Here is a 27895-nt window from a genome sequence, read left to right as displayed (position 1 = left end):
CTCTAGAAACAATGGCACGTCAGATTCACGACCATCCCAGACGAGCAACAAGTCGTCTATGAATCTGGTGTACAATTGTATGGAATCCAAGAATGGGTTGTCACTAGTGTAGATAAATATCTCTTTCCAGTGCGACATAGTGAGGTTGGCCAGCGAGGGGGGGTACTTAGCCCCATGGAAAAGCCGCTCGTTTGTAAATAGAATTTGTCCCCAAACCTAAAGTAATTGTGTGTCATAAGGAACCAGGTGGTGCTTTTAATGAACTCAATGAGCTCATCACTGTATCCACTGTATTTCTCCAAATGGAATTGGAGAGCCTGCATGGCTACCGGATGAGGTATGCTCATATACAGGGATGTGACATCAAGACCCAACCAGCAATACTCCGGCCGCCACACAAACCTCTCCAAACCTGATAATACTGCACCAGTGTCCCTAGTGTATCCAGGCACCCTCTGTACGAGAGGCTGCAGCAGACAGTCAAGCCACTCACATAGCCTCTCGCACAGTGAGCCCCTTGCTATGACTCAACATGTTGCGATTAACATACAGTAGGTTTGCATGCATGATGGGATTTTAGCTATGTCATTGTTTATTAGCGGGTGTTTTTTCTTTATATGTAAAGATCTGACGCCATCACGCTTCTGAGCCTAAGTCGGGTTACCTATTTATACACACCTGCATGGCTAGTCCTCAGCCATGATTAAGGGTACGTGACGTACCGGAAACGCGTTGGCGTGGGTCTGAGAGAGCGTACTGATTGTCTCCGTTGTTTCATGGATCATTAAAATAAAGCAAGTTATTCGAGCACCACATCGCTGAGCCCAGGTGAATTCATTACTTTGTTACATTGGTCCCAGCTCTCTGCAGTTCATTCACTAGGTCCCCCCGCGTGGTTCTGGGATTTTTGCTCACCATTCTTGTGATCATTTTGACCCCACGGGGTGAGATTTTGCGTGGAGCCCCAGATGGAGGGAGATTATCAGTGGTCTTGTATGTCTTCCATTTTCTAATTATTGCTCCCACAGTTGATTTCTTTACTCCAAGCTGGTTGCCTATTGCAGATTCAGTCTTCCCAGCCTGGTGCAGGGCTACAATTTTTTTTCTGGTGTCCTTTGACAGCTCTTTGGTCTTCACCATAGTGGAGTTTGGAGTCTGACTGTTTGAGGGTGTGCACAGGTGTCTTTTTATACTGATATTACTGATATTACTGTGCCATTACTACAGGTAATGAGTGGGGGAAAGAGGAGACTCTTAAAGAAGAAGTTACAGGTCTGTGAGAGCCAGAAATCTTGATTGTTTGTAGGTGACCAAATACTTATTTTCCGCCATAATTTGCAAATAAATTCTTACAAAATCAGACAATGTGATTTTCGGGATTTGTTTTCTCATTTTGTCTCTCATAGTTGAGGTCTACCTATGATGTAAATTACAGACGCCTCTCATCTTATTAAGTGGGAGAACTTGCACTATTGGTGACTGACTAAATACTTTTTTTCCCCACTGTATATAACCTATATCAGAGCCTATATCACTTATTTAGGAGGACCCTTCCCGTCTTGCACAGAGAATTGATTATAGGCTCGTTATTCTATGCGCTATAAACCATTATTTATGAACACTGTCACTCCGTTAGTCATAATCTACATCATCCCGGCTTCAAAATTCATCCTGTTCATGTAAAAAAGGGGGAAAAAAGCTCTCTTTCCCCACGTGTGTCAATGGAGGAAGGTCAGTGTGTGCTGCACTTGTTTACACTACAGTCGATAGGATGATGGATGTAAAGAAATGATGACTTTGTTTTGTTGCATTCCATTTGTTTTGCCATTGACTTTTATGTTAAAGGGGAACTCCAGTGACATTGTTTTTCTTTTTAATTAACTGGTTTCAAAAAGTTATATAGATTTGTAATTTACTTCTATATAAAAATCTCCTGCAGGAAGTGGTGTATTCTCTCCAGTCTTCCAGTACTTATCAGCTGCTGTATGTCCTGCAGGAAGTGATGTATTCTCTCCAGTCTGACACAGTGCTCTCTGCTGCCACCTCTGTCCATGTCAGGAACTGTTCAGAGCAGCAGCAAATCCCCATAGAAAACCTCTCCTGCTCTGGACAGTTCCTGACATGGACAGAGGTGGCAGCAGAGAGCACTGTGTCAGACTGGGGAGAATACACCACTTCCTGCAGGACACACAGCAGCTGATAAGTACTGGAAGACTCGAAATTTTTAAGCGGAAGTAAATTACAAATCTAAATAAGTAATTTTGAAAGAAAAACATTTTTGCTGGAGTACCCCTTTGATATATAAAAGAACAGAGGACGTTTTTCATTGTCTGTTATAATATTTGATGCGTCGGGGATAATTTTTGGAGTTGGAGAAGTTTGTTCTGATAACTCTGATTATAATTGTCATCACTTTACATCCTCCTGGTGTCTTCATATTAGTATTCCGGGCCGTGGACATCTATCACTTAGAGCGGACGGATTTTGGATACTTTTGTCCTTTAAAAAAATAGAAAAAAAAGAGGTTGCAAAGTCTGGGATGTGCTGCAAGTGTTTCCTTTAGTTGGGTGATAACTGATGGGGTTTCCATTGCAGCTTCCACAGGGGCTGTCACTTAGCTGTCGCAGACATCAGATCTCCTGGTTATAGAGATATAAATCACCCATGTATGACGGCATAACCAGGCAGATCTGCAATTCTGGAGACAACCCCTGTGGGAGCGGTAATGGCAGACGGGTTGGGTGGCAGCCAGCTTCCTAGAAACACATTTAACTGAGAGACTGCTGAATGGAAGCAAGCCGCTCAATTGCTTACATGGATCGGTCATCTAAGGGCTTCTGTGCTTGGTACAGTGATTCTGGGGTTCTGTGCTTGGTACAGTGATTTTGGGGTTCTGTGCCTGGTACAGTGATTCTGGGGTTCTGTACTTGGTACAGTGATTCTGGGGTTCTGTGCTGGGTACAGTGATTCTGGGGTTCTGTGCTGGGTACAGTGATTCTGGGGTTCTGTACTTGGTACAGTGATTCTGGGGTTCTGTACCTGGTACAGTGATTCTGGGGTTATGTACTTGGTACAGTGATTCTGGGGTTCTGTACCTGGTACAGTGATTCTGGGGTTCTGTACTTGGTATGCTGATTCTGGGGTTCTGTACTTGGTATGCTGATTCTGGGGTTCTGTACTTGGTACAGTGATTCTGGGGTTCTGTAATTTTTACAGTGATTCTGGGGTTCTGTACTTGGTACAGTGATTCTGGGGTTCTGTACTTGGTACAGTGATTCTGGGGTTCTGTGCTTGGTACATTGATTCTGAGGTTCTGTGATTGGTACAGTGATTCTGGGGTTCTGTACTTGGTATGCTGATTCTGGGGTTCTGTGCCTGGTACAGTGATTCTGGGGTTCTGTGCTTGGTACAGTGATTCTGGGGTTCTGTGCTTGGTACATTGATTCTGAGGTTCTTTGCTTGGTACAGTGATTCTGGGGGTCTGTGCCTGGTACAGTGATTCTGGGGTTCTGTGCCTGGTACAGTGATTCTGGGGTTCTGTGCCTGTACAGTGATTCTGGGGTTCTGTACTTGGTATGCTGATTCTGGGGTTCTGTGCTTGGTACAGTGATTCTGGGGTTCTGTACTTGGTATGCTGATTCTGGGGTTCTGTGCCTGGTACAGTGATTCTGGGTTTCTGTGCCTGGTACAGTGATTCTGGGGTTCTGTGCCTGTACAGTGATTCTGGGGTTCTGTACTTGGTATGCTGATTCTGGGGTTCTGTACTTGGTATGCTGATTCTGGGGTTCTGTACTTGGTACAGTGATTCTGGGGTTCTGTACTTTGTACAGTGATTCTGGGGTTCTGTACTTGGTACAGTGATTCTGGGGTTCTGTACTTTGTACAGTGATTCTGGGGTTCTGTAATTTTTACAGTGATTCTGGGGTTCTGTACTTGGTACAGTGATTCTGGGGTTCTGTGCCTGGTACAGTGATTCTGGGGTTCTGTACTTGGTATGCTGATTCTGGGGTTCTGTACTTGGTACAGTGATTCTGGGGTTCTGTACTTTGTACAGTGATTCTGGGGTTCTGTAATTTTTACAGTGATTCTGGGGTTCTGTACTTGGTACAGTGATTCTGGGGTTCTGTGCCTGGTACAGTGATTCTGGGGTTCTGTGTCTGTACAGTGATTCTGGGGTTCTGTGCCTGTACAGTGATTCTGGGGTTCTGTACTTGGTATGCTGATTCTGGGGTTCTGTACTTGGTATGCTGATTCTGGGGTTCTGTACTTGGTACAGTGATTCTGGGGTTCTTTACTTTGTACAGTGATTCTGGGGTTCTGTACTTGGTACAGTGATTCTGGGGTTCTTTACTTTGTACAGTGATTCTGGGGTTCTGTGCTTGGTACAGTGATTCTGGGTTCTGTGCCTGGTACAGTGATTCTGGGGTTCTGTGCTTGGTACAGTGATTCTGGGGTTCTGTGCCTGTACAGTGATTCTGGGGTTCTGTGCCTGTACAGTGATTCTGGGGTTCTGTACTTGGTATGCTGATTCTGGGGTTCTGTACTTGGTATGCTGATTCTGGGGTTCTGTACTTGGTACAGTGATTCTGGGGTTCTGTACTTTGTACAGTGATTCTGGGGTTCTGTAATTTTTACAGTGATTCTGGGGTTCTGTACTTGGTACAGTGATTCTGGGGGTCTGTGCCTGGTACAGTGATTCTGGGGTTCTGTGCCTGGTACAGTGATTCTGGGGTTCTGTGCCTGTACAGTGATTCTGGGGTTCTGTACTTGGTATGCTGATTCTGGGGTTCTGTACTTGGTATGCTGATTCTGGGGTTCTGTACTTGGTACAGTGATTCTGGGGTTCTGTACTTTGTACAGTGATTCTGGGGTTCTGTACTTGGTACAGTGATTCTGGGGTTCTGTACTTTGTACAGTGATTCTGGGGTTCTGTAATTTTTACAGTGATTCTGGGGTTCTGTACTTGGTACAGTGATTCTGGGGTTCTGTGCCTGGTACAGTGATTCTGGGGTTCTGTACTTGGTATGCTGATTCTGGGGTTCTGTGCTTGGTACAGTGATTCTGGGGTTCTGTACTTTGTACAGTGATTCTGGGGTTCTGTAATTTTTACAGTGATTCTGGGGTTCTGTACTTGGTACAGTGATTCTGGGGTTCTGTGCCTGGTACAGTGATTCTGGGGTTCTGTGTCTGTACAGTGATTCTGGGGTTCTGTGCCTGTACAGTGATTCTGGGGTTCTGTACTTGGTATGCTGATTCTGGGGTTCTGTACTTGGCATGCTGATTCTGGGGTTCTGTACTTGGTACAGTGATTCTGGGGTTCTGTACTTTGTACAGTGATTCTGGGGTTCTGTACTTGGTACAGTGATTCTGGGGTTCTGTACTTTGTACAGTGATTCTGGGGTTCTGTAATTTTTACAGTGATTCTGGGGTTCTGTACTTGGTACAGTGATTCTGGGGTTCTGTGCCTGGTACAGTGATTCTGGGGTTCTGTACTTTGTACAGTGATTCTGGGGTTCTGTACTTGGTACAGTGATTCTGGGGTTCTGTACTTTGTACAGTGATTCTGGGGTTCTGTACTTGGTACAGTGATTCTGGGGTTCTGTACTTTGTACAGTGATTCTGGGGTTCTGTAATTTTTACAGTGATTCTGGGGTTCTGTACTTGGTACAGTGATTCTGGGGTTCTGTGCCTGGTACAGTGATTCTGGGGTTCTGTACTTGGTATGCTGATTCTGGGGTTCTGTGCTTGGTACAGTGATTCTGGGGTTCTGTACTTTGTACAGTGATTCTGGGGTTCTGTACTTGGTACAGTGATTCTGGGGTTCTGTGCTGGGTACAGTGATTCTGGGGTTCTGTGCTGGGTACAGTGATTCTGGGGTTCTGTACTTGGTACAGTGATTCTGGGGTTCTGTACCTGGTACAGTGATTCTGGGGTTATGTACTTGGTACAGTGATTCTGGGGTTCTGTACCTGGTACAGTGATTCTGGGGTTCTGTACTTGGTATGCTGATTCTGGGGTTCTGTACTTGGTATGCTGATTCTGGGGTTCTGTACTTGGTACAGTGATTCTGGGGTTCTGTAATTTTTACAGTGATTCTGGGGTTCTGTACTTGGTACAGTGATTCTGGGGTTCTGTACTTGGTACAGTGATTCTGGGGTTCTGTGCTTGGTACATTGATTCTGAGGTTCTGTGATTGGTACAGTGATTCTGGGGTTCTGTACTTGGTATGCTGATTCTGGGGTTCTGTGCCTGGTACAGTGATTCTGGGGTTCTGTGCTTGGTACAGTGATTCTGGGGTTCTGTGCTTGGTACATTGATTCTGAGGTTCTGTGCTTGGTACAGTGATTCTGGGGGTCTGTGCCTGGTACAGTGATTCTGGGGTTCTGTGCCTGGTACAGTGATTCTGGGGTTCTGTGCCTGTACAGTGATTCTGGGGTTCTGTACTTGGTATGCTGATTCTGGGGTTCTGTGCTTGGTACAGTGATTCTGGGGTTCTGTACTTGGTATGCTGATTCTGGGGTTCTGTGCCTGGTACAGTGATTCTGGGTTTCTGTGCCTGGTACAGTGATTCTGGGGTTCTGTGCCTGTACAGTGATTCTGGGGTTCTGTACTTGGTATGCTGATTCTGGGGTTCTGTACTTGGTATGCTGATTCTGGGGTTCTGTACTTGGTACAGTGATTCTGGGGTTCTGTACTTTGTACAGTGATTCTGGGGTTCTGTACTTGGTACAGTGATTCTGGGGTTCTGTACTTTGTACAGTGATTCTGGGGTTCTGTAATTTTTACAGTGATTCTGGGGTTCTGTACTTGGTACAGTGATTCTGGGGTTCTGTGCCTGGTACAGTGATTCTGGGGTTCTGTACTTGGTATGCTGATTCTGGGGTTCTGTACTTGGTACAGTGATTCTGGGGTTCTGTACTTTGTACAGTGATTCTGGGGTTCTGTAATTTTTACAGTGATTCTGGGGTTCTGTACTTGGTACAGTGATTCTGGGGTTCTGTGCCTGGTACAGTGATTCTGGGGTTCTGTGTCTGTACAGTGATTCTGGGGTTCTGTGCCTGTACAGTGATTCTGGGGTTCTGTACTTGGTATGCTGATTCTGGGGTTCTGTACTTGGTATGCTGATTCTGGGGTTCTGTACTTGGTACAGTGATTCTGGGGTTCTTTACTTTGTACAGTGATTCTGGGGTTCTGTACTTGGTACAGTGATTCTGGGGTTCTTTACTTTGTACAGTGATTCTGGGGTTCTGTGCTTGGTACAGTGATTCTGGGGTTCTGTGCCTGGTACAGTGATTCTGGGGTTCTGTGCTTGGTACAGTGATTCTGGGGTTCTGTGCCTGTACAGTGATTCTGGGGTTCTGTGCCTGTACAGTGATTCTGGGGTTCTGTACTTGGTATGCTGATTCTGGGGTTCTGTACTTGGTATGCTGATTCTGGGGTTCTGTACTTGGTACAGTGATTCTGGGGTTCTGTACTTTGTACAGTGATTCTGGGGTTCTGTAATTTTTACAGTGATTCTGGGGTTCTGTACTTGGTACAGTGATTCTGGGGGTCTGTGCCTGGTACAGTGATTCTGGGGTTCTGTGCCTGGTACAGTGATTCTGGGGTTCTGTGCCTGTACAGTGATTCTGGGGTTCTGTACTTGGTATGCTGATTCTGGGGTTCTGTACTTGGTATGCTGATTCTGGGGTTCTGTACTTGGTACAGTGATTCTGGGGTTCTGTACTTTGTACAGTGATTCTGGGGTTCTGTACTTGGTACAGTGATTCTGGGGTTCTGTACTTTGTACAGTGATTCTGGGGTTCTGTAATTTTTACAGTGATTCTGGGGTTCTGTACTTGGTACAGTGATTCTGGGGTTCTGTGCCTGGTACAGTGATTCTGGGGTTCTGTACTTGGTATGCTGATTCTGGGGTTCTGTGCTTGGTACAGTGATTCTGGGGTTCTGTACTTTGTACAGTGATTCTGGGGTTCTGTAATTTTTACAGTGATTCTGGGGTTCTGTACTTGGTACAGTGATTCTGGGGTTCTGTGCCTGGTACAGTGATTCTGGGGTTCTGTGTCTGTACAGTGATTCTGGGGTTCTGTGCCTGTACAGTGATTCTGGGGTTCTGTACTTGGTATGCTGATTCTGGGGTTCTGTACTTGGTATGCTGATTCTGGGGTTCTGTACTTGGTACAGTGATTCTGGGGTTCTGTACTTTGTACAGTGATTCTGGGGTTCTGTACTTGGTACAGTGATTCTGGGGTTCTGTACTTTGTACAGTGATTCTGGGGTTCTGTAATTTTTACAGTGATTCTGGGGTTCTGTACTTGGTACAGTGATTCTGGGGTTCTGTGCCTGGTACAGTGATTCTGGGGTTCTGTACTTGGTATGCTGATTCTGGGGTTCTGTGCTTGGTACAGTGATTCTGGGGTTCTGTACTTTGTACAGTGATTCTGGGGTTCTGTAATTTTTACAGTGATTCTGGGGTTCTGTACTTGGTACAGTGATTCTGGGGTTCTGTGCCTGGTACAGTGATTCTGGGGTTCTGTGTCTGTACAGTGATTCTGGGGTTCTGTGCCTGTACAGTGATTCTGGGGTTCTGTACTTGGTATGCTGATTCTGGGGTTCTGTACTTGGTACAGTGATTCTGGGGTTCTGTACTTGGTACAGTGATTCTGGGGTTCTTTACTTTGTACAGTGATTCTGGGGTTCTGTACTTGGTACAGTGATTCTGGGGTTCTGTACTTGGTACAGTGATTCTGGGGTTCTGTGCCTGGTACAGTGATTCTGGGGTTCTGTACTTGGTACAGTGATTCTGGGGTTCTGTACTTGGTATATTGATTCTGAGGTTCTGTGCTTGGTACATTGATTCTGAGGTTCTGTGATTGGTACAGTGATTCTGGGGTTCTGTGCCTGGTACAGTGATTCTGGGGTTCTGTGCCTGGTACAGTGATTCTGGGGTTCTGTGCTTGGTACAGTGATTCTGGGGTTCTGTGCTTGGTACAGTGATTCTGGGGTTCTGTGCCTGGTACAGTGATTCTGGGGTTCTGTGCTTGGTACAGTGATTCTGGGGTTCTGTGCCTGGTACAGTGATTCTGGGGTTCTGTACTTGGTACAGTGATTCTGGGGTTCTGTGCCTGTACAATGATTCTGGGGTTCTGTACTTGGTATGCTGATTCTGGGGTTCTGTGCTTGGTACAGTGATTCTGGGGTTCTGTGCCTGGTACAGTGATTCTGGGGTTCTGTACTTGGTACAGTGATTCTGGGGTTCTGTGCCTGTACAGTGATTCTGGGGTTCTGTACTTGGTATGCTGATTCTGGGGTTCTGTGCCTGGTACAGTGATTCTGGGGTTCTGTACTTGGTATGCTGATTCTGGGGTTCTGAGCTTGGTACAGTGATTTTGGGGTTCTGTACTTGGTTCAGTGATTCTGGGGTTCTGTGCCTGGTACAGTGATTCTGGGGTTCTGTGCTTGGTACAGTGATTCTGGGGTTCTGTAATTGGTATGCTGATTCTGGGGTTCTGTAATTTTTACAGTGATTCTGGGGTTCTGTGTTGGGTACAGTGATTCTGGGGTTCTGTACTTGGTACAGTGATTCTGGGGTTCTGTGCTTGGTACAGTGATTCTGGGGTTCTGTGCTTGGTACAGTGATTCTGGGGTTCTGTGCTTGGTACAGTGATTCTGGGGTTCTGTGCTTGGTACAGTGATTCTGGGGTTCTGTGCTTGGTACAGTGATTCTGGGGTTCTGTGCTTGGTACAGTGATTCTGGGGTTCTGTGCTTGGTACAGTGATTCTGGGGTTCTGTAATTGATACAGTGATTCTGGGGTTCTGTAATTGGTACAGTGATTCTGGGGTTCTGTAATTGGTACAGTGATTCTGGGGTTCTGTAATTGGTACAGTGATTCTGGGGTTCTGTAATTGGTACAGTGATTCTGGGGTTCCGTGCTGGATACATTGTTTTGCGGTGATCGGGTACTCGGGGTGTTTAGGGTCACTTGGGCACTAGTCATAGCCTGGAGTGGTACTAGTCGCACCCCTGACTGTCACTAGCGCCACACACAGAAAGAGTTCCTATTCCTTCAGGTAACCTTAGTCAGTGACATTCAACATGATGACCTCCCAGTTCTCATCCCAGCATGGGTCACTGGCTGCGGAAAATCTCACATTTCCATGACAGTGGTGGAATCCATTGTGTTAGAGGAGTGATCCAGTACGGGACCATATACTGCTGCCTGGTGTCTGCACGTCTCCAGGACACAGATCTAGATGGATATAATGGGGGGTCAGGGGGCTATTGGTTTCCTGGTCCATCATTTACCTGTAAGCACTTCAAGCCTTTAGACCAGTGCTCCTTAATTCCAGTCCTCAGGCCTCACCAACAGTTCATGTTTTGAGGATTTCCTTAGTATTTCAGAGGTGATATAATTATACTCAGTGCATCAGGTATTATCACAGGTGTCTTTCTTTGGGAAATCCCCAAACCATGACCTGTTGGTGAGGCCCGAGGCCTGGAATTGAGAAGCACTGATATAGACAATAATGGCAAGACACCGACATCGAAGACAATGGGCTGGAAGGAGCCTGTAGGCTGATTTCCCATGTTCATTGTGGGATTAGGGTCAGGTGAGTACTCATTACATTGTTTCAGTATAAGGCTATGTTCAGACGCTGTAAGAGACCGTCCATCACCCGGCCGTTCCCAGAAAAGATAACCCCGGCCGATTCTGCAGTACCGTCCGGATGATCTTTAGCGCCGCAGAGTTCTGATGTGGGCGCATCCGTGCGTGCCCGCATCAAACCCCCCCCCCCCCCCCCCAATGCACACAATGGAGCGTACGGCCGGGTCTGCTCGCTCCACTGTGCGCACTGACAGGGTTTTCTGCGGCCGCTATTCATTGAATAGTGACATGTCAGTTTCTCGCGGTGCCACTAGGGATCCCGGCCGGAGCGTATGCTATGTGTATGTATATATGTACTCTGTGTATACACTCCAGCTGGGATTCCCTCAGCCTTCAGCATAACGTAAGTAAGTTGCAACAACGGCCGTGATTACTGCTGAACATGGCCTAAGGGCATTGCTATTGTGAGGAGGGCACCTAAAGGAAGGCTGTAGGATCAGTAAGGGGGCACTGGTACTGTGTAGGATCAGGGGGCACTGTTATTGTGTAGGATCAGTAAGGGGGCACTGTTACTGTGTAGGATCAGTAAGGGGGCCCTGTTACTGTGTAGGATCAGTAAGGGGGCCCTGTTACTGTGTAGGATCAGGGGGCACTGTTACTGTGTAGGATCAGTAAGGGGGCACTGTTACTGTGTAGGATCAGTAAGGGGGCACTGTTATTGTGTAGGATCAGTAAGGGGGCACTGTTACTGTGTAGGATCAGTAAGGGGGCACTGTTACTGTGTAGGATCAGTAAGGGGGCACTGTTATTGTGTAGGATCAGTAAGGGGGCACTGTTACTGTGTAGGATCAGTAAGGGGGCACTGTTATTGTGTAGGATCAGTAAGGGGGCACTGTTATTGTGTAGGATCAGTAAGGGGGCACTGTTACTGTGTAGGATCAGTAAGGGGGCACTGTTACTATGTAGGATCAGGGAGCACTGTTACTGTGTATGATCAGTAAGGGGGCACTGTTATTGTGTAGGATCAGTAAGGGGGCACTGTTATTGTGTAGGATCAGTAAGGGGGCACTGTTATTGTGTAGGATCAGTAAGGGGGCACTGTTACTGTGTAGGATCAGTAAGGGGGCACTGTTATTGTGTAGGATCAGTAAGGGGGCCCTGTTACTGTGTAGGATCAGTAAGGGGGTCCTGTTACTGTGTAGGATCAGTAAGGGGGCACTGTTACTGTGTAGGATCAGTAAGGGGGCCCTGTTACCGTGTAGGATCAGTAAGGGGGCACTGTTACTGTGTAGGATTAGTAAGGGGGCACTGTTATTGTGTAGGATCAGTAAGGGGGCACTGTTATTGTGTAGGATCAGTAAGGGGGCACTGTTACTGTGTAGGATCAGTAAGGGGGCACTGTTATTGTGTAGGATCAGTAAGGGGGCACTGTTACCGTGTAGGATCAGTAAGGGGGCACTGTTATTGTGTAGGATCAGTAAGGGGGCACTGTTATTGTGTAGGATCAGTAAGGGGGCACTGTTACTGTGTAGGATCAGTAAGGGGGCACTGTTATTGTGTAGGATCAGTAAGGGGGCACTGTTATTGTGTAGGATCAGTAAGGGGGCACTGTTACTGTGTAGGATCAGTAAGGGGGCACTGTTACTGTGTAGGATCAGTAAGGGGGCACTGTTACTGTGTAGGATCAGTAAGGGGGCCCTGTTACTGTGTAGGATCAGTAAGGGGGCACTGTTATTGTGTAGGATCAGTAAGGGGGCACTGTTATTGTGTAGGATCAGTACGGAAGCAGTAGGACTATGAGCTTTCTGACAGCATTAAGCAGGCACGTGTACCATAGGGACTATGCTTTAGCAGCACTATTATTAGGAGCAGACCCAAATAGGTACTGTTATACTGTTACTGCTTGGGGGCACCAGGTTGGCTCTGGCACAGTGTGACACACAAATGGAAACACTATAACAATAAAAGCAAAGACCAACGGGGGCACTACTCCCATCTCCATTTGGGGCATCATCTGTTGGATTATTTTATTGTGGGGGGGCAGAGTGGAAGGGCGAGGAGGGTGATGAATGGGCGAGGAGGGTGATGAATGGGCGGGGAGCATGATGAATGGGCGGGGAGGGTGATGAATGGGCGGGGAGCATGATGAATGGGCGGGGAGGGTGATGAATGGGCGGGGAGCATGATGAATGGGCGGGGAGCATGATGAATGGGCGGGGAGGGTGATGAATGGGCGGGGAGCATGATGAATGGGCGGGGAGGGTGATGAATGGGCGGGGAGCATGATGAATGGGCGGGGAGGGTGATGAATGGGCGGGGAGCATGATGAATGGGCGAGGAGGGTGATGAATGGGCGGGGAGCATGATGAATGGGCGAGGAGGGTGATGAATGGGCGGGGAGCATGATGAATGGGCGGGGAGGGTGATGAATGGGCGGGGAGGGTGATGAATGGGCGAGGAGGGTGATGAATGGGCGAGGAGGGTGATGAATGGGCGGGGAAGGTGATGAATGGGCGGGGAAGGTGATGAATGGGCGAGGAGGGTGATGAATGGGAGGGGAGTGTGATGAATGGGCGGGGAGGGTGATGAATGGGCGAGGAGGGTGATGAATGGGCGAGGAGGGTGATGAATGGGCGAGGAGGGTGATGAATGGGCAAGGAGGGTGATGAATGGGAGGGGAGCGTGATGAATGGGCGGGGAGGGTGATGAATGGGCGAGGAGGGTGATGAATGGGCGGGGAAGGTGATGAATGGGCGAGGAGGGTGATGAATGGGCGAGGAGGGTGATGAATAGGCGGGGAGGCTGATGAATGGGCGAGGAGGGTGATGAATGGGAGGGGAGTGTGATGAATGGGAGGGGAGTGTGATGAATGGGCGAGGAGGGTGATGAATGGGCGAGGAGGGTGATGAATGGGCGAGGAGGGTGATGAATGGGCGGGGAAGGTGATGAATGGGCGAGGAGGGTGATGAATGGGCGAGGAGGGTGATGAATGGGCGAGGAGGGTGATGAATGGGCGGGGAAAGTGATGAATGGGCGAGGAGGGTGATGAATGGGCGAGGAGGGTGATGAATGGGCGAGGAGGGTGATGAATGGGCGGGGAGGGTGATGAATGGAGAGCAGGAGATGTTTTCTATGAGGATTTGCTGCTGCTCTGGACAGTTCCTGACATGGACAGAGGTGGCAGCAGAGAGCACTGCGTCAGACTGGAAAGAATACACCACTTCCTGCAGGACATACAGCAGCTGATAAGTACTGGAAGACAGAAAAAATGTTAATAGAAGTAAAATACAAATCTCCGTACTTGCTGGTACGCTTTCTTCCCAATAGCCCGCCCATAGACCCCCTCCTCAGCCGGCTGTACCAGGAGCTATATGGACGGGTGACGTGCCGCTGCACTACTCTCAGCTAAAGCTTCGGAAATTCATATTCTAAATTCCCCTCTTGAGAAAGTCGTGCGCCCACCTGCTACCTAACGTCTTCTTACCAGCAGCTACAAAGGGGACATTATAGTCAATCTTTCCATTTCCCACAATATCCAGCAGATTAGCCACCGCGCGCTGTGAATTGTTGGGTGACGGTCCCGGCTGTCATTAGCCGCAGATCCTCTCGTCCTTAGATGTAATATTTTATCACCGCTAAAACACTGACGTTTCTTCCTCTAATTTATTCCAAGAAAATCATTTAAGTAAATATACTTTTTGTGGAATTTAGTCCTAATACATTTTTAATTTGCATTGCAAATAAGTGAATTCCAGATAATTGTAGGAAATGATTAGCGCATAAACAGGCGGCGCTTTACGCTTAGGGACTAAAAATGTACGAGACGGAGAGAAGAGTGAGAACTGTAGCCATGGAAATAGATCCAGAAGTCGCCGGGATTGTCAAGTTGTTTCACAAATATAATTGGAATTAAGGCGGAAGCTTCTGGGTCTAATATATATATATATATATATATATATATATATATATATATATATATATATATACAGTATATCGCTTACATAGAGAACGAGTCCTTATTATCCGAGACAATAGGGCGGTTACAACGAAAACTCCATTTATACAGCAACAAAAACTCCATCTGTACAACAAAAACTCCATCTATACAGCAACAAAAACTCCATCTATACAGCAACAAAAACTCCATCTATACAACAAAAACTCCATCTATACAACAACAAAAACTCCATCTATACAACAAAAACTCCATCTATACAACAACAAAAACTCCATCTATACAATGGAAACTCCATCTATACAACAACAGCAAAAACTGCATCTACAGCAACAAAAACTCCATCTATACAGCAACAAAAACTCCATCTATACAGCAACAAAAACTCCATCAATACAACAAAAACTCCATCTATACAATGGAAACTCCATCTATACAACAACAGCAAAAACTCCATCTATACAATGGAAACTCCATCTATACAACAAAAACTCCATCTATACAACAGCAAAAACTCCATCTATACAACAAAAACTCCATCTATACAACAGCAAAAACTCCATCTATACAGCAACAAAAACTCCATCTATACAGCAACAAAAACTCCATCAATACAACAAAAACTCCATCTATACAATGGAAACTCCATCTATACAACAACAGCAAAAACTCCATCTATACAACAACAAAAACTCCATTTATACAACAAAAACTCCATCTATACAACAGCAAAAACTCCATCTATACAACAAAAACTCCATCTATACAACAGCAAAAACTCCATCTATACAACAAAAACTCCATCTATACAACAAAAACTCCATTTATACAACAAAAACTCCATCTATACAACAGCAAAAACTCCATCTATACAGCAACAAACTCCATCTATACAACAACAAAAACTCCATCTATACAACAGCAAAAACTCCATCTATACAACAAAAACTCCATCTATACAACAAAAACTCCATCTATACAACAGCAAAAACTCCATCTATACAACAGCAAAAACTCCATCTATACAACAACAAAAACTCCATCTATACAACAGCAAAAACTCCATCTATACAACAACAAAAACTCCATCTATACAACAGCAACAAAAACTCTACAACAACAAAATCTGCTGCACATTGATGCATCACACATCCAGGATCTGCTGCAGATTGATGCAATCACACATTAGGAGCTGCTGCAGATTGATGCATCACACATCCAGGATCTGCTGCAGATTGATGCATCACACATCCAGGATCTGCTGCAGATTGATGCATCACACATCCAGGATCTGCTGCAGATTGATGCAATCACACATTAGGAGCTGCTGCAGATTGATGCATCACACATCCAGGATCTGCTGCAGATTGATGCATCACACATCCAGGATCTGCTGCAGATTGATGCATCACACATCCAAGATCTGCTGCAGATTGATGCATCACACATCCAGGATCTGCTGCAGATTGATGCATCACACATCCAAGATCTGCTGCAGATTGATGCATCACACATCCAGGATCTGCTGCAGATTGATGCATCACACATCCAGGATCTGCTGCAGATTGATGCATCACACATCCAAGATCTGCTGCAGATTGATGCATCACACATCCAGGATCTGCTGCAGATTGATGCATCACACATCCAGGATCTGCTGCAGATTGATGCAATCACACATTAGGAGCTGCTGCAGATTGATGCATCACACATCCAGGATCTGCTGCAGATTGATGCATCACACATCCAAGATCTGCTGCAGATTGATGCATCACACATCCAGGATCTGCTGCAGATTGATGCATCACACATCCAGGATCTGCTGCAGATTGATGCATCACACATCCAGGATCTGCTGCAGATTGATGCATCACACATCCAGGATCTGCTGCAGATTGATGCAATCACACATACAAGATCTGCTGCAGATATCGATGTAACTTAATGCATCGATCTGGATATGTTATTGAATTACCAAGTATAGAAATGTCTTAGACTCCGCTCCCTGACGGGGCCCAAAGCCAGGCCGGTTTGGTAGCACAATGGGGCCACATCCACATATTGTAGGTCTATAAGTCTGCACAGGTTGGTAACTTCTTCTCTCATCTCTTATAACCTGGCTGCGTCTTGTTGTCAGGTTCTGTACATCACAAAGACATAAAAATAAGGCAATTAAGCACAAAGGTCTCTGGTAAATGTTCCATTCGGCTGTATAAACCCTCTAACTCTTCTCCATATAGTCGGGGAGGAAGGCTCTGCAATCCTGCGTCTCTTTTATGTCTCTGCCCTTTGTCTATGGGAGTGACCTCTCGGCTTCTTTACACGGAGAATGAAATTAAAGGTTATTATTGGCAGATCTACGGCTTTTACATCTGAAGTTCCTCATCAAACTCTTCATTTTTGGTTTATACTCATTCATCTGTGTAATTTTTATGAGGCCGCAGACTGTGTAACAGCGTTCTCGGTTTTATGAGGTTAGGAAATAGCTGGTGATTATGTGGAGCGGCAGCAGACAGGCCGGACAGCTGCCCCGCGTACTGACCGTGCTGTCAGGGTGCCGTCCATCAGCTGCCACCTCTCCCAGGGAATGGTCACCAGAAATGAAAAGCTTGGGGAAATAAACACATTACTTTGCTGTTTTTATTTGTTCCAGACACAATTTCTTGGCAGAGCACTTACATGTCTCACAGAGAGAACAAAAAGCTCTGAAATTCTCTCTATAAATATATGTATTGTTGTATATTGCTGTCATCCTACAAGTGCACATAAGTAGGAACTTTGAGGATCTCTTAACTGGTCAGGTTCTTCTTTAAAGAGGTACTCCACCCAACCATAACTTCTGATATGCTGCTGCCCATGGTGAGACTAACAATTCCTTCCATACTTGTTATTATCTATTCAGTCTCCTTCCCCCAGTTCTCAGCTGCTGCTTTCTGCTGAAGACGCAAAAATCTGTGTGTGAGCCTTTCTCTCTGTCTCCTCTTCCCCCTCCCTTCTGAGACAGCTGATGTAAACAAGTCCTTGGCCAGCTGTATCTGCAACATTGTAGCTTCTTTGTAATGCTGGGAGGGTTATTCTGAGGTCAGGTTGCTGATGAACTCGCTCTGTCTCAGTTTTAGATTGAGACATCTTTATGCAACCAGACAAAATGACTGGAAGGTGCCGTAAGGCGGGCGTCAGCTCTGCCACACCATCAGCTAGTATGGATTTTGTGAAAAAACAGTCCTGTGTTTATTGTGCAATAATAATAATAATAATAATGACAGCAGTGGGCGAGAAAGAAAGCTAAGGGGGCGAATCAGGGAGATGCATGATGGGAAATGTAGTTTCCTGGCCGACGCCATCTTGGATATAGATCGGCATTTAGAAAAAGTTGTAACTCAGGAACCCAGCAGCTAATAAGACAGGAGACGGCTGACTATTTTGCATAGATACATAGCATAGCTGACCAAAGATGTGTATAAAAAGTTCAATAAAGGACCAGGGGGAGATGGGTAACTTTAAAGCTTTGTCCCTTATTGATTAATCTAAGAAACAGATCAGACATAAACCAAACGATTCTTCCAATCCAGAGCGATGACTCCACACTCGCATGGATTCTCTATATTTATGATCAATTTTTATATGAAGGACTCAAAAAGCAAGTGATGTAAGAAGCCGCTGCTGACCCTATGTGCTCTATGGTGTCCGGGCCGGGGGGCAGATTTAGGGGGGATGCTGCCAGGCAGGGGATCATCCCACTGAGTGGAGGTGCCCTTTAAAGCCGCCCAGGGTCTCTGTCCGGGGGGGGGGGGGGGGCAGCGGAGTGGAGGATTGTGACAGCGGCTGCCAGGGGGGCTGTTGGTGAGCTGTATGGGTCACCAGTGGCTATTACTGTAGTACCATGGAGGCAGGCCACTTGTAATGCCCCACAGGCCCCATAGCAGCTGTGTGGTCTGCCTCCATAGTAGCTACGCTATTAAGGTAGTTTCTCTACAAGTGCTATACGCCTTCAAATCATTGGAATTGTTTCCTGTGTTTTCTGTAGAGACAGTTTCCACCAGATCGCACCCTATATTGCTTATTGCCATCAGATAGAGGTTTTCTTACATTTGCTTCTGTCTGTTGCAGTAAATGATAACTACAGTGAATGTTTAGTTCAAAGAAATTGAAGATTTTTTGCCCAATTTAGAGACTTTTGATGGCGTTATTTTAGCCCCATGTGTCAGCGCTGTCCTCGCCCATAGACGGCCTCCTCTACTGAGAATTATCTCCTTTATACAGAGGTAAATGGACTATTAGACCGGAAATGTTTTATTCACAATTTCTACCTCACGCAGTATCCAATAGTAGCGTCAAACGCGCGGTTATATGTTATCTATTCATCTGCAAATCTATAACCGATTCCTCGATCAGCTTCATTCAGCGATGGGATAATGAAAGCAACAAAAACCCAAGGAAATTAAAATGTGTTATACAGGTTATATGTATTATATGTGTTATATAGGTTATATAGATTTTATGTATTATATGTGTTATATGTTTTATGTATTATATGTGTTATATAGGTTATATGTATTATATAGGTTATATAGATTATTTGTGTTATATGTGTTATATAAGTTATATGTATTATATGTGTTATATAGGTTATATTTATTTTATGTATTATATGTGTTATATAAGTTATATGTATTATATGTGTTATATAGGTTATATGTATTACATGTGTTATATAGGTTATATGTATTATATAGGTTATATTTATTTTATGTATTATATGTGTTATATAGGTTATATGTGTTATATAGGTTATATACATTTTATGTGTTATATAAGTTATATGTATTATATGTGTTATATATTATCAATGTATAAGTCACCAGCAGTGTTGAGCGGAAATCCTGAATTGCTCGGGTTCAGAAATGTCCTTTGAACCCAACCTCTCGGCATTTGACTCCCAGGATCTGAAGAAGTTGGATGCCGCCCCAGGGAGTCCTGGAAAACATGGAGACAGCTGTAGGCCATCAGCTCTAATGTCTCCAGACGCTGGGAGTCAAACACATTCAGGTTCGGAGAACGTTGCTGAACCTGACCGGTTTGGTAACTCGGCTGAGCACCAGTCCCCAGTATGTACAGCATCTGTCCTCCATAGAATATTATTGTATCTGTTCGGTGTAAGCACAGGCACTACCAGAGCGGATACTGTCCTTACTATACTATAGTATACAGGTCACACAAAGCATCCAATGCCGAACTTGATACCACATGAGATTTACCCAGAGAAATGTCTATGTAGAAGAGTAAATCGGCTTAGAGATCTGGCTGGGACGTTACGTTAGTCATGGGATCCCCGGCCACCTGGCAGGACATGGAGAGGATGGGGGGTCTATGGAGAGAGTATAAACTAAAAGCCGCCCAATTGTCCACGGTACTTGGTTGAGCTTTACAGCTAAAAGCCATTGGTCCCGGGATTTTACAGCAATCTGTGGGAAGATTGACAGAAGCCGCCATTCCTCTCCTTCCCTCTGATCATCAAAGAATGGAGACACTTTCCTCCGTCCTCACGCAGAGCTTCATTCTTCACTCCGAGACGCTTTAAAAGGAAAGGTTAAAGCATTGGCTTGTTATAGCGCTCAGGGGGTTTGTGTCCTCCAACCTCCCAAGCACCATTGCAGATGTGTTCACGGCCTCAGGCGGTGATATTAACCCTCGCAGGTGTCCGACATCAGGGTCACAATCCCATCCTATGCTGTACTGGATGGTTAGACTACATCAGAGAACGGGTCAGGGTCATACTGCAGCTGACCCTCACCCCAGGAACGCTACAGCCTGTATCTATCGTGTTCCCATTCAGACGCAGGAGCCTCAAGGAGGTTCTCAGGTTTTGTTGCAAGGGATCTTCACTTAAAGGGGTACTCCGGTGAAAATCTTTTTCTTTCAAAGGAGCTGAGGAGAGGTTTTCTATGGGGATTTGCTGCTGCTCTGGACAGTTCCTGACATGGACAGAGGTGGCAGCAGAGAGCACTGGGTCAGAAGTAAATTACAGATCTCTGGCACTTTCTAGCACCAGTTGATTTAAAAGAAAAATTATTTTGGTGAACAATCCCTTTAAGGAATGATATGAAGCTGTAGTATATAAACGGATAAGCCTTCACGTCTGTATGTACCCGCTGTACCATCCTAGCAATATGTAAAGGGTTTTATGACTAATTCATTGCTGCTGATAGTGGTCAGTGTTATGTATTGTAATTGATTGTTATCTATGTAGTGTTATGTATTGTAATTAATTGTTATGTAGTGTTATGTATTGTAATTTATTATAATGTATGTAGTGTTATGTGTTGTAATATTGGGGGTTACAGAGGCCTATAACGTTCCTCTACATTATCTCCTAGTGGCCCCACCGGTAGACTTCAGTGTAACGGCTGTCGGAGACCACTGGATAGATCTGGTCTGGCAAGGAACGACTGCCGTGACGGAGTATGTCATCTCATACCAGCCAGCCGTGCCGGGAGAGTGGGGACCCCAACAGAAGCTACAGCAGAGGGTCCCCGGGGACTGGAGCGCTGTGACCATAAGAGAACTGGAACCGGGAACGACCTACAATATAAGTGTCTGCTCCGTCATCAGTGACATCACCAGCGAGCCCGCCAGCATCACCATGTCAACACGTGAGTAGCCGCCTGTACATCTATAACATATCAATAATCTATAGGAGGATGGTTGGGGATGGTTGTTGCCTCTAGCATAGCCGGAGATATTCTTCTTCGTGCTACAAAGCTGACGGCCCCATTATATGTCCGTATAGAATAATAGAATCCATCAAAGCTTTGGTGACCCAGTTACTAATATGAATAGAGCCCCATATTGCCAGCCTCTAGAACATTCTATTTACTTACAGAGAAACCATTTATGTCCATGGAAATGTTCAGCCAGTGAGGTTCTATCCTCCACCGAGATGCTGTGATGGCGTCTCCTTTATCCCTGGGAATCGGATCAGTCATCCCCTTTGATTACCCTTCTTCCTTTCATTAAGCAATGTCCTGCCGAGCCGGTGATCACCTACAAAGGGAAGAGTCACCTTTCATTAACGGGAATTATATAGGAAGCAAACGAGGAACTTTTTTTTTTTTTCATTTTATTTTTTTTTGCTGTGAAAATACTCACCAGCACTGAACGCTTCTTAGGTTACGTGCACACACAGTATTGTGATGTTTATTGAGCTTTTGTTTCAAAGGAGACGTCCCACCAAACTGATGATGGGGAGGGGGCTGACAAAATAATAAACAAGTAAACCCACCCGTGACCTGGGCCTCTGTTGTGCCGCTCCTGGGTCGCTGCCGTCAGCCATCATCTTCAGTTGGAAACTGGGTGCGTCACGTACCCGGCTCTACTATCTGCAATGTCACGACCCAGTGGAGTGATTGCCCGCTCCGTCAGTCAGTGATTGCAGTGGTGTTCGCCCCCCAGTCACTGATTGGCTGGGTGGGCAATCACTCAGTCACCGACGGCTGGGTACAGGACCCCGGAGCTGCGCTACAAGGCACGGGGACAGGTAAGTTACCATGGTTTCTCATTTTCCTCCACTCCCTTGCCTGTCTGTATTTTGTCCCTTGCGTGGGACTTCATTAATTTTTGAAGCTTTATTCAGAAGTTTTTCTGTTTCTGTTTTCCCTATTTTGTTTTTTATTTTTTGCTACAACAAATACTATTATACAATTTGTAAAAAACGCTCAGGGGACAGCTAACCTGTGTTCTCATGATTGGTCCTTGCGGTCAGACCCCAAACACATTGGCTAGTTTCCCCCCTATCCTGTGGTTAAAGTGAATGTACCACTAGGTACATCGCTTTGTGTTTTTTACATGAACAGACATGCGCAGCAACCAGGTGGCGGTTCAAAAAAAGAACCACAGTACCAACATCCCCGCGCACACCACTGGACTTTTCCCAAGCACTGGCCCGGTATGAAGCACTGGAGGTGGGCCCACCGGCCCCCATTGTGATGACCTCCGCTCTGTGACGCGGCTTTGATTCTAATGGAGCCTCATCACAGACAGGGGTGGGTTTCATCACACTTGGAGCCAGCGGGCCCACCTCCAGTGCTTTATACCGGGTCGGTGCTCAGGAAAACAATGGTGCTGTTCGTGGCAACTGGGCAGCGGTTCAAAAAAAGGACCACGGCAGCGTCATCCCCCCACCAGCGCTGTTCTGTTCACGGAAGAAACACAAAGTGATGTCTCTAGTGGTACATTCACTTTAAGGAGTAATGTTTAATCCTATGATATCCTTGGGATATTGATTGAATGTCCCAATGGTCGTTGTGTACCTCAATTCCATCATTAATGGGCATTACCGTATTTCTTTCCAGATATCTCTCCGCCTAGAGGACTGCAATTTAAAAACGTGACTCAGACCTCCGTGGAGGTGCACTGGGAACCCCCTCCGTTTCCTATTGATGCCTGGGAAATTAGTTTCACCCCTAAAGTGAGTTGGCGACTATCATCTTGTTACTATGTCTGTTGTCTACGGCCCCTTGTGAGACGGTTTTATCCGATAGATGTGAAAAGTATTTCCTAACCGTGCGATTACCCACACACACACTGATTGTATAAATGAAGAGACAGATCAGCTGATCAGCTGATCACCGTGCTTCTTTATTTCTGATCTCGTTTCCTTGGATAGCCAATAGAGATGATCACACGCTGGAGTCTGATCGTGCGGCATTCGATTACTGGTGGCTGAAGAAGTTAGATGCCGCCCTAGGGAGTACTGGAAAACATGGATACAGCCACAGGCCATAGGCCGAATCCACCAGGACTGCTGCATGCAACTTCTGCAGCCGCTGTTAATCGAATGCCGCACGATCGGACTCCAGCTGCTCCAGTTGTGCTCAGCACGCTTCTGTTATGCCTTTTTGCAATCCATAGACCAAACACTCAGTTCTTCGAGGATAACTAAACGTAGGGTGACAGAGCTGAGAGTATCTGCTCCAGTAGGTGGAGATCGGGGTGCCGGAACGCTATGACGTATCGTCCCGCCATGATTTAGGCTGACGGTTGTTTGATGCCTCAGCCACTACTTATGGTTCCGCTCCCTTTGGACCCTTTCTCTGTGTTAGCGCTCCACAACAGCCGCCTTATACACTCTGTGTGACTCGTTTTGTGTTCAGCTAAGATTTCGACATGTTTTTCCTTTCGTGATTTCATTCCACTAAATAAACCCGGTGCTAATGGGCTGTCACTTCCAGGCATTTTCTTGCCTATAAATTCAGGCCTAATACGACCCCAGATGTCTCTTGGCTGCGGGAATATGAAAGCTGTTAATATGGACTCAGGCCAAACATGACTGCCGGGTATTGTCACCTGCCTGAGAGCTGCGTTACTCATTCCCTGACAACCGCGGACGAGCGCGTCCTTGTATTCTTCCATCAGGCTTAAGATCTCCGAGAGTCCTGACAAGTGTGATCGAGCTGATGGCACCTATCTTTTATGGGGGGGAGAACGTTCTAGAAGTGGTTCTCAATGGCGTCTGATGGGGTGAGAGGAGTGTGTGGGCGAGAGATCAGCGCTCATCCAGACAAGAAAGCCCCAGACGGGGAGTGAATACACCGAGGCTTTGTTTGTTACTGTGAGAGAACGGTCACGTTCTGGTGAATGATTTGATGTCACGGGACGCTCATAAGCTGCAGGCTTCACTGATCGGCTGAATGGAGCAGCCATCAACTATGATGGGAAATACAGGGGAAGGATGCAAGATAAGGAGCTTGACTTCTCATCCTACCCGGCTCTCAGTAAAAGTCATCCATCTGTGGAACACAAGGCAGTCAAGTCCATCTGGTCACTGTGGAGCCGGCCATGATGGGGGCTGCAGGGTGCAGATCGGAACAGAGGGGACCCTAACGTATGATCTGTAACACAGTCCCTACTATAATGTCTTCTCATGTCATACTTGCTGTATAGGGTCGTCTTATTAGGCCACTGTTCCCATTTTGTTCACACATTGTATGGACGTTCTGAAGGCCGTACATTGTATAGTCTTCAATGGTTAATTGGATTGCAGGCACCACCTAAATGTGTCCGCATTCCAATTAAAATAAAATGATGTTCCTGCATCCGATATGGAAATATTGTCCGCAGGAACGTATCAAACAGCGGCCGTTGTTTATACACTGTGTGATTATAGCCTTACACCCCCTGAGCCTGATTCCTGCCCTCTCAGCTACATAGTCGCTCCCTCAGAGATATTTACACCCCCTCTGCCTCATATGTACACCCCCTGTGACTGATTTACACCCTCTGAGCCTAATACTCACTCCTAAAAGGGAATCTGTCACATTGAAAATCTCGCCCAGCCTGCAGCCATCTTGTTAGAGAGCAGGAGAAGCCGAGCAGATTCATCCATAGTTTTGGTAAAAGTCTCAGGACAAATTGTTTTTGACTTGTGATTGATAGTCATCTATATAGACAGAGAGCTGTCAGTCAATGAGTACATTGATGGGGCACCACAATGGTCCTGCCCAGTTACGTATTGAGGCCTGTACATCCACTTTATGATGTGGGGCACCACAATGGCTCCTGCCCGGTTACATATTGAGGCCTGTACATCCACTTTATGAAGGGGCACCACAATGGCTCCTGCCCAGTTACCTATTGAGGCCTGTACATCCACTTTATGAAGGGGCACCACAATGGCTCCTGCCCAGTTACGTATTGAGGCCTGTACATCCACTTTATGAAGGGGCACCACAATGGCTCCTGCCCGGTTACCTATTGAGGCCTTCTTATTTCCGCTTTATGATGGGGCACCACAATGGCTCCTGCCCAGTTACCTATTGAGGCCTTCTTATTTCCGCTTTATGATGGGGCACCACAATGGCTCCTGCCCGGTTACGTATTGAGGCCTGTACATCCACTTTATGATGGGGCACTACAATGGCTTCGGTCCGGTTACCTATTGAGGCCTGTACATCCACTTTATGATGGGGCACCACAATGGCTCCTGTCCGGTTACGTATTGAGGCCTGTACATCCACTTTATGATGGGGCACCACAATGGCTCCTGTCCGGTTACGTATTGAGGCCTGTACATCCACTTTATGATGGGGCACCACAATGGCTTCGGTCCAGTTACCTATTGAGGCCTGTACATCCACTTTATGATGGGGCACCACAATGGCTCCTGTCCGGTTACATATGGAGGCCTGTACATCCACTTTATGATGGGGCACCACAATGGCTCCAGCCCGGTTACATATTGAGGCCTGTACATCCACTTTATGATGGGGCACCACAATGGCTCCAGCCCGGTTACATATTGAGGCCTGTACATCCACTTTATGATGGGGCACCACAATGGCTCCAGCCCGGTTACCTATTGAGGCCTTCTTATTTCCGCTTTATGATGGGGCACCACAATGGCTCCTGCCCAGTTACCTATTGAGGCCTTATTTCCGCTTTATGATGGGGCACCACAATGGCTCCAGCCCGGTTACATATTGAGGCCTTCTTATTTCCGCTTTATGATGGGGCACCACAATGGCTCCTGCCCGGTTACCTATTGAGGCCTTCTTATTTCCGCTTTATGATGGGGCACCACAATGGCTCCTGCCCAGTTACCTATTGAGGCCTTATTTCCGCTTTATGATGGGGCACCACAATGGCTCCTGCCCAGTTACATATTGAGGCCTTCTTATTTCCGCTTTATGATGGGGCGATGTGTTTGCCCAACGAGTAAGAGTTTATCTCTTTTCAGCAGTAATACTCAGCAATCACAGGTAAGTTTCATCCTGTCAGCGCGCCGGCAAAGAGCAGAAGAAACAGTGAAAAATGGCCTGTTGCTATGGAAACCCTGCGGAGGACTGGGTTTTTTTGAGCCGCCACTCTGTATGAGGTCCAGCTGCCGTAGCCGGACACAACTGTGAATCATTTGAATAACTTGGAAAATAAATATTAGCCCCAAGCGGGATGAGCGCCATGGTGATACCTAGATATATATATATATATATATATATATATATATGTATATATATACATTGTATGAACAGTTAATGAACATTTCATCCTTATCTTTACCTCGCCACACTTTACAGCACCTGCAGCAAGTCCTTGCTCATTACTGCCCCTCCTGGGGGTGCATTGCTTCCTCCATACACGTAAGGGGGTCTGTGTATCTCACTATAGATACCCCGAGAGCTGATGGATTATAGCCGGATACAAGGCATAAGATCATGATGCTCCTCGCGTGACTGAGTGACATAACATGGTGTATGATTCCTGTGCTGCCCGCTGCTCCCGCTGATCCTCTCGTCTCAGTAACCTCAGTCTGGCTTTAGGGTTTGTTCACACTGAACAAGTCTGCACAAAAACCTAAAGCAGAAAATCTGCGCTGTATTGTGTCACTTTGTTTTGGATTTGGTGCAGAATGTATTAATGTTGGAGAAAGACTCAATGCACATGAAGTCTCAAGCAGATCCACAATAACTGCTTATTTATTGCGTATATCAAAGTCTCCATTGAAGTTAATGGGGAGAATCTGCAGCATTTCCGTGCCATCTGCACCCCCGGTCAATGTGTACACAGATTATGTGCGGGATAAAAAAAAGGATATGCTCACCTGTCCGTGCTTCCCCAGTGTCCTTCTACAGCTCTCCGGCAGTTGCCTGCAGCCCGGTCAACCAATCACTGACTGAGAGAGGTCAGAACCGCGGCCAGTGATTGGCTGTCATTCTTGTCTCAGGAGTGACGGCCCACTCAACCAATTGCTGGCCACAGTGCTGTCCTCTCTCAGTCAGTGATTGGTTGAGCGGGCTGGAGGCGGCTGCAGGAGACACTGGAGACCTGTAAAAGGACACTGGGGGAGCGCGGACAGGTAAGTACTGAAGAGCGAACTTGCGGAATCTCTAAGCTTGTTTAGTGCAGTTCTTTTAAGGCTTGGACCGGACAAACCAAAACTTTACTTCAAACTTCATTGAACCTGCGGAACCAAACTCTTGAAAAGTTCTTTCATCTTTAATTATTTCACACTTCCCGATAATGGTGGAATTGTACATTGTTATATATAACACTATGAGACTCTTCACCGCGGTCACCCGTATTGGCTGTGTATTATACATCTGATTATTATATTTATACAACTCTTCTATTTGTCTCCTTCTTTTATTATTGACAGAACAATGAGGGGGGTCTGACCGTCCAGCTCCCAAGCAGCGTCACCTCCTATAACCAGACGGGGCTGAAGCCTGGAGAGGAGTACACTATCAGCATCATATCCCTGAAGGAGCAGGCCAGGAGCCCCCCGACATCCGGCAGCGTCTCCACCGGTAAGAGTGCACCGACCGGTAACTAGACGCCGGG

General features: G+C 46.3%; 1 protein-coding gene across 2 annotated transcripts in view; it reads left to right on the top strand.

The window, feature by feature from the left end:
• The window catches only part of TNR (tenascin R), a 306854-nt gene that overhangs the window by 195856 nt on the left and 83103 nt on the right, over positions 1 to 27895 (top strand). For both annotated transcript variants that reach the window (XM_069981701.1, XM_069981702.1), the window contains exons 4-6: positions 20938 to 21213; positions 22912 to 23027; positions 27711 to 27861. In XM_069981701.1, coding sequence (XP_069837802.1) covers positions 20938 to 21213; positions 22912 to 23027; positions 27711 to 27861 — 543 coding nt within the window. The remainder of the gene's footprint in view (positions 1 to 20937; positions 21214 to 22911; positions 23028 to 27710; positions 27862 to 27895) is intronic.

The sequence above is a fragment of the Dendropsophus ebraccatus genome, chromosome 8 (assembly GCF_027789765.1).
Source record: "Dendropsophus ebraccatus isolate aDenEbr1 chromosome 8, aDenEbr1.pat, whole genome shotgun sequence".
In the NCBI taxonomy this organism is placed as follows: Eukaryota; Metazoa; Chordata; class Amphibia; order Anura; family Hylidae; genus Dendropsophus; species Dendropsophus ebraccatus.
Note: the sequence above shows the minus strand (reverse complement) of the source record. Positions and strands in the feature narration are given on the sequence as shown.